At 37.7% G+C, this 7862-nt stretch overlaps 1 protein-coding gene across 1 annotated transcript; it reads left to right on the top strand.

Annotated features, from left to right (window-relative positions):
• The first annotated feature begins 10 nt into the window (after positions 1 to 10).
• Positions 11 to 4168, top strand: LOC121524836 (glycolipid transfer protein-like). The gene is made up of 5 exons (XM_041810350.1): positions 11 to 207; positions 621 to 679; positions 798 to 931; positions 1035 to 1185; positions 2850 to 4168. The coding sequence occupies exons 1-5, from the start codon at positions 105 to 107 to the stop codon at positions 3030 to 3032; spliced, it is 630 nt and encodes a 209-aa protein (XP_041666284.1). The 5' UTR covers positions 11 to 104; the 3' UTR covers positions 3033 to 4168.
• The last annotated feature ends 3694 nt before the right edge of the window (positions 4169 to 7862 follow it).

The following is a 7862-nucleotide window of genomic DNA, read 5'->3' as shown; positions in this document are numbered from 1 at the left end:
TAGGGGCTGCTGGCGCTTCCCCACCCATCTGACAAGAAAAGAGTTCCGGGTTCTCTACAGCCGAGAGCCGCTCGCGACAGCTGCCTGTGCAAACGGCGGGAAACATGTCTCTTTTACTGGATAATCAATTTAAAGAGCTACCCCCGGACAAGTCCATTGACACAAAGTTGTTCCTGGAGACTGTCTCTCATCTGCCATCGTTTTTCGGTAAGTATACCTCCTTTTAAAGTCGATAAAACACGACAGTGTCTGAGTCGCTCGTGCCGTTTCTGGTTACGGTGAATACTTTTCCTGACTTCTTCCTCATGACTAGTAGAGTTAAAGGACTTGTCACTCTTCTGATACCAGTTCGTGGTTATTTCACACATACACAGCAGAGGAGCAGCACTATTGGTGGAGTCGGACCAGCTGCAGCCTGTATAGAGACGCTCTTTGTTTACTCGTTGAACAGAGCATACATTGACCTCATTGTGCCTTTAACTTACTATGCATTCATTGCATTTTTCCTCTTTTTGTGTACACCCAAATGCTTGTCTGTATTCATCCTCACCTCTTGGCTAGGGACGTGTGATAAAGTCATTCATATTTTATGGCTCTGCTCTCAAATGTCTCTCTTTCAGACTGCCTGGGATCAAAAATATTTCTACCCATTAAATCAGACATTAGTGGCAATATAACAGTAAGGCACAGATCTTTCTATTTTATACTTTTTCTTTCTCTTTACATGAAACTTCAGAGACTTTCAAAATAAGATGAAAAGAGCAGCACTCTAATCCAACCCCTGTGCTATTCTCCAGAAAATTAGAGGAGTATATAATAAAGATCCTGCTAAGTATGTGACCCTGCAGAGCATTCTGGAGGCAGAGCGTGAGGCCCATGCAGCAGAGTGGCCTAAAGTTGGAGCAACTTTAGCTCTGATGTGGCTTAAAAGGTGAGCACTCCCTGGATTTCGTGTTATGTCATATCGTATGTTGAACTTTAAGCTGCTGGACTGATCAGACAGATAATGTAATTTTTTCTGTTTTCTCCTGCAGGGGTCTCCGTTTCATACAGATCCTGCTGCAGAGTTTGGCAGATGGAGAAAAGGATGAGAACAACCCCAATTTAATCAAGGTTAACGTCACCAAAGCTTATGAACAGGCACTGAAGAGATACCATGGCTGGATGGTTCAAAAGATTTTCGGTGTAAGGAGAATTTTTTTAATTCCTTCTTGGTATTTTCTAACAATATAGTTGGTTTCTGGACTGCATCAAATGAGATTTGTCAGTTTTGTATTGGGTTTCAAAGTATCAAAACTGTGTCAAATGGACATTCTTGCTCTAGTAGCACAGGATTAGTATTACCTAGGGACCCCTGGTAATTTGTAATAAACACACAGGGTGTCTGTTTTAATTCTGTGGGAATCAACCATGTATGTGATTTGCAGAGTAAAAATTCCAGGGCAAATTACCCTCCATGTTTTAACAGGTAATAGCCTACGAATCCCATGTAAATCAACATCTCTGTAATTTACAGTTATGGTTTTTCAGTCCATGCGGCTTTTCTTGCTCTTTTTCTGAAAAAAAAAACAACAACAACAACAAAAACACACACATATACAGTAATTAACAAATTTATTAGACCACCTGTCATATTTGTCTCAGAGACCATCCAGCATCATGAAGTGCTTTAATGCAGACTCTTTCATTTTCAGTCAGCTCTCCACGTTTTACCATTTTGAACAGGAATGAGGGATTTCAAACTGAATTCACCCAAATTTGAGCTGGCTCACTGGGCTTCTCTGAGAAGTCAGAAATTAATCAAGCATACAATTCAACCACCAAAAATTCATTTTTCTGTTCAGGAATGCAAGTAAATAACTATAAATTACATATTAATCAGGAAATATTAATGTGCTTTACTATTTTTTCAGTATTTTTGTAAATCAGTACATTTGAAAATTCATGGATAACAATAATTATATTTTAGCGTTAAAAATATCATTTGGGTTAAAGAGCTTCTACATATTGGTGTATTTACCATTGCAGAAACATAAAAAATGATTTTGTAATTACCAATGCTGTTAATTTAGGGCAGCTGTGGCATAAACCTTACTTTGGTTAGGGTTATGGTGGTCTAATAAATTTGTTAAGCACTATATATATATATATATATATATATATATATGTATATATATATATATATGTATATATACACACTTAAACACAAGGGCTGGGAAATTGACCACAAATTAGATTAAATTGCAGTATGCCCTGCTGCAATTCAAGCGGTATAAAAAATGGTTCGTTAGATGATTTCCTTTTCCAGCAGGACTTGGCATCTGCCCACAGTGAAGCCAAAACTACCAGAAACTGGTTAACTGACCGTGGTATTACTGTGTTTGATTGGCCAGCCACTGATCTGACCTGAACCCCACAGAGATTCTTCGGGGAAATGTCAAAAGGAAGATGAGAGAACCAGATTTAACAATGCAGAGAAGCTGAAGGCTGCTATCAGAGCTACCTGGGCTTCATAACACCCCAGCAGTGCCACAGACTGATTGGCTCCATGCCACGTTGCATAGATGCAGTAATCTGTGCAAAAGGAGCTCAAACTAATTACCAAGTGCATAAATGAGCATAATTTTCCAGAAGGTCAACATTTCTGTATTATAAATGCGTTTTTGACTGATGTGTTATGATATTCTAATATTTTGAGATGGTGGATTTAAACAGCAAAAGTCTTGAAATATTTTGCATTAAATAAGATGAATCTAGAATATTTACGGTAGTAGTATCATTTCTTGGATTAAATGTTCTTATTTTTTCAAGATGCACCTGTATATTTATATATTTTCTCTCCATTACAGGCAGCACTGAGTGCAGCTCCCTACCGGTCAAACTTCCTGAAAGCTTTGTCCAAAGGCGAGGAAGTGAAAGAAGAAGAGTGTTTGGCAAATGTGCGTCAGTTCTTGGTAAATTTCACCATCACTGTAGATGCCATCTATGAGATGTACACAAATATGAACGCAGAGCTGGACTACACAGTTTGATGTCTCTGGGCATTCCTGGACTTGATGTGTAGCTTCTTCTCTATTATACTGACATACAGAGGTGGTTTTAAAAGGTTTTATTTTTCTTTAAAGTGTGATATTTATTGCTTTAATTATGCCTTATTGAATATTTAATGCTATCTGGACTTAAAATTATGCCTTAATTTCAACACAACAACAAACATTTTTTTGTTCTACAAGATTCTAAGGAATAAGGATTGTTTTGAAACACAGTTATGCAGCGCTGTTATTATATCAGTTGCTGCTGTATTTGACACTGGCAGGTGGCTTTCACCTGTTCTATCAAGGGAAGACTGTAAACAGTGTTACAACAGGAAAACATTTCTGTTAACGCCTCTCATTCAGGCACTCTCTCTGCTCCCTGAGCCCTACACTCAGCTGTTTCAAAGTTTGAACAGCTCCTTTTATGAAGTCATAGAAGCTAAAACCACCGTGTGCCTTAATTAAACAATGTCATAACAAAAAAAAGAAAAACTTGGCCAGATTTCCTCCCCTAAGGGCCTTAGGTGTATGGAGTCTGTGTTGAGTAAGAAGGTGTGGTCTAGTTAAGCTTGTGTGTCATGTATTGTTCTGTTTTTCTATTTATATCCTAACTGACCTAACAACTTTTACACACATAATACATTTAACACTGTCGGTCTCTCTGAAAGACGATACATCCTCCACTCAGTTACTACCTAGTTAGCTGCCGAGTCTGTTTCTGAATGATTTATAGACCTGCTGTTTGTTTCACAATTATAAACTATGATAACTTTTGCTAATCATGAGATTGTTTGACTATAATAAAAATAATGCAACATAGCTGAATCACTCTTACCTTTGTCTCTTTTGCAGTTCATGGTCTTTCCTTTAGGTGGCGATATTTCCTTGTTTTTGTTCTGTGGCGTTTTTAATCACTTTTATGCTTCAGCTACTGTACGGGACATCTGAAATAATGCTGTTATAGCAATCACTCAAGTGAAATTCAGACTATTTCTGGTATTTTCAATCCTCTTCAGAAAATATTCGGATCCCCTTACACTTTTTTTGTGTTTTTATGTTGCAGCCTGATGCTGCAGTAAAAAAATACGATTTTTATTTTCATTTATCTCCATCCAGTTCCATGACAAAGTGAAAACAGAATTTTAGAAATTTTGCAAATTAATTAAGAATTAAAAAACTGAAATCTTACATTGAGATTAGTATTTACACCCTTTCCAACAACTCTTTGGCAGAGAAGCTAGGTTGAAGTCTCCTCAGTGCAAAACACATGAAAGCTCACTTTTAGTTTGCAAAAAACTCCAAATGAAAGTGGAGCGGACTTCCATGCCATTTTGCACTGGGGAGAGGCTTCTATCGAGCCACTCTGCCAGATCAGTGCAGCTCTGCAGTAATGGTTGTCCTTCTGGAACTTTGTCCTATGCCAGCTCTTTGCTCTGTTCAGCTTTCCTTTAACCCTGACCAGTCTTCCAGTTCCTGCTGCTGAAAAACACCCCACAACATGACGCTGCCGCCACCATGCTTACCTGCTAGAATGGTGCCTGGCTTGTGATGAGTAGTGCCTGGTTTCTGTTAGACATAATGTTTAGAATTGAGTTCAATCTTGGGTTTGTCAAACCAGAGAATCTTGTTTCTTACAGTCTAAGAGTCTCTCAGGTCCTTTTTTGCAAACTTCAAACGGGCTTTCATGTGTTCTGCAATGAGTAGAGGCTTCTATCTAGGCCCAGATTGGTGAAAGGCTGCAGTGATGGTTGTCCCATCTCTACACAGGATCCCCGGAGCTCAGCCAGAGTGAACATTGAGGTCTTGGTCATAAGGCCCTTCTTCCCCGATCTCCTAGTTTAGCCTGGCAGCAGCTCTTGGAAGAGTCCTGGTTTTTACCTAAAATGAACTAAATAGCTAAAACTAAAATGTAGAAATCTTTTTAGTTAACTGAAGCTTTACAAAGAATGAAAACTAACTGAAAATAAATTCTGTCCTTACAAAACTAACTAGAATGGAATTAGATTAGGGAGAGAATCTCCTTAGTTTTAGTTTTTGATGGCAGCATACTGACTAACACGAACTACCAGGTCTGGAGAGAATGAAATCACCTGATTTGATTGAATACTTCACATGACTGTAATGTTGGGTCTTGAGCTGTGTATAAACTAGTGCTGTCAGTTGATTTTAAAAAAATCTGATTAATTATAAGCTTTTTGATTAATTAATCGCACGTGCCGATAATTTATGATAACATTGCATTACTGATAGATTTAACAATAATAGTAAAACAATCAGAAAGGACATGGCTCTGAATAGCATCAAAACTTTCTGCTAGTGTTTTCAAACTGGAGAAGTTGACAAGGACAGATTATGCATTTATCAATTTAGGATAGTGTTAATCTGTAGAATATGGACTTTATGCATAAAATTATAAAAATAAGGAGCACAGGCAATTTTCACGTGTTCAATCAAAGTTGCAAAGCTACTATAGCTGGTTGTGTTATGGTACCATGGTGCAATTAATCAGCAAATGTTTTATGATTGATTTTTCACCCCTGTGATTAATTAATAAAAAATAATCTGACATTTTTACAGCACTAGTATAAACATCAAAATTGAATAAATACAATGAAAAGTGAAGAGCCCTTTTGGATCTTTACCCTGACAAGTGTCCTGTATCCCCTGAGTACTGAAGTCTGATACCAACCTGGCACCGGTGCCGACATGTCTGATACCTACCAAACCAAACCAAATCAAAACAAGGATGTCAGTGCCACACCACTTTAACACTATCACCCACCAATCAAAATAAAATGCCTTGGATTTAACGTATTTCATAGTTCAGCAGAGTTCAGCAATGCCTTTTATTAATAGTATGAATTTGTTCAAAGTGGGTTTTATAATTGCAATTGCCTTTACATTTGTAAAAGTGTTTTAGTGCCATTTAAATACTGGTACTGTTTTGAAAGAATTGATTCAGCATTATAATCAGAAAAAACCTAAACGATACCAAACCCTATCCCTCGACAAGTAAAGGCTTAACTAAACTAACAAAACAGCAGTCAAAATGAATTAAAACTAAACTGAAATTTAACACAAAAAGTGAAAACTAATGAATAAATCCAAAGCTTGGTGCCAAACTTCTTCAATTTGAGAATTTTGGAGGCCCCTGTGCTCTTGGGAACTTTCAGACTGACTGCAGCCTTCCTGGTTGCTAAGATTTGGGATTTTTGCATTGTGGTGTTTTGAAAACAGAGTTGAAGACACCTTGTTTTGTTCGCTGTCAAATTTATTTAAAAAGAAAACTAAAGTTAGAGAGAGAGTGGTCTTTTACTGTTAAACCTTTTGATGTTTTTTTTAAATTTATTTATTTTTATGGTCTTTGGTCTTGGCCTCAGCCCCCAAAAGTCTTGGTCTTGTCTTGGTCAGGTTGCACTCTGGTCTCAGATGGTGTGGTCTTGACTACAACAACAAAATATGATTTTTCAGGGTTTTTTTTTTTTTTCTAATGAATTTAAAAAAAACTTTTCAGTTTGTCATGATGATGTACTGAGCATGGATTAATGGGAATAAAAATATAAAATTTAAAAAAGTGAAGGGGTCTGAATACTTTCTGAATGCACTGTATGTTATTTTCTAGGAGCAGTTTTATACAATTGTGAATCAAAATTTGTTTTGCAGCAAAGATGTTTATTATGCATCTTGCTGGAGAAAGTGTCAACATAGTGGATTTTATTTTACCCTTTTCCCCAAACATCAGCAGTAAATTAGAGGAAAATCCCTCCACCTCTTTATGTCTCCTAATCCCCCCAGATCAACCGGCCCCTTCCTCTGCCCAGCTTCACTTATCTGAAGTGTGTCCCAGAGGCTGGAGTGGCTCTGGTTCCTCTCCCGGAGGAGACGAGCCTGAGCTAATCATCTGAGTGGGAGCGAGGCGAGCATGTCTGTAATCCTGTAGGTTTATCAGCACACTGGGCTAGCCTAGCCTGGCCTGACTGATAGATGGGATGGAGAGGCTTCAAGCAAAGCTGGGACACAATAGGCTAAAGACAGAAAATCATTTACAACAATGCCTCAATGACAAAGCCACTGACCTTTAACTCTGAAATATTTATCTGCTATGAGGTAATCAATTGAAAACTGCAGTTCTATTCCCAACAGTGCGTATAATGCCATTATTCACGCCATCTAGGTTATTTGTTTTGTAATAGACTTCTTAAAATGGGTGTGCATTTTATGTCTGCGGCGACCTAAACCACATTAAGGCTATAGCAGCCAATTTAGGAGGATAAATGAAGCAAAATAAGAGGTGCAGGCAGGCATGCACGCTGCAAGGCGTCTAGGATTAGCAATTCAATAGCTGGGTAATGGCAAGCCCATTTCTACATGTGTGAACAGTAATATTCCTGTTGATTTATCTTGAAGACAGAAGGCATTTTTTATGCACAATTTAGAAAAGGCTTGTACATTTTTATTTACATACATGTATCTTGAAGTATTCAGAGGTGACTGCCTTAAGCATCGAACATCCATCTAGACTAGTATGATATCAAAATTAGCACTTTCAACTTGCATCATTTATGGACGAGCCTAATATATTTCAGCAAAGGATTGATTTGCATTGTATTATAAAGCTTGCAATCCTCCAGTGAACACATAGATCTTAATAAAATGAGAGGGAAAAAAAGGACTTGCCTTGTGGTTAAGCCTTAAATCCCTTTGCAATAAACCAGAAAAATGTCTCATATTTCCTTAAATAGTTTATCATTCCTAAATACAATAAAACCATCTTCTCTGCTGCGTATCTGACAGGTAATATGATGACAAAATCTCTGCTGGGTTTAG

The sequence above is a fragment of the Cheilinus undulatus genome, linkage group 17, assembly GCF_018320785.1.
Source record: "Cheilinus undulatus linkage group 17, ASM1832078v1, whole genome shotgun sequence".
NCBI classification, from domain to species: domain Eukaryota; kingdom Metazoa; phylum Chordata; class Actinopteri; order Labriformes; family Labridae; genus Cheilinus; species Cheilinus undulatus.
This window is presented reverse-complemented; position numbering and strand designations above follow the sequence as displayed.

Bases quoted from the DNA above. Each gene is read 5' to 3' on its own strand.
- LOC121524836 (XM_041810350.1), top strand. From the start codon at position 105: ATGTCTCTTTTACTGGATAATCAATTTAAAGAGCTACCCCCGGACAAG. The intron at 208-620 runs GTAAGTATACCT...TCTCTCTTTCAG, and splicing joins TCATCTGCCATCGTTTTTCG to ACTGCCTGGGATCAAAAATA. The intron at 1,186-2,849 runs GTAAGGAGAATT...TCTCCATTACAG, and splicing joins TGGTTCAAAAGATTTTCGGT to GCAGCACTGAGTGCAGCTCC.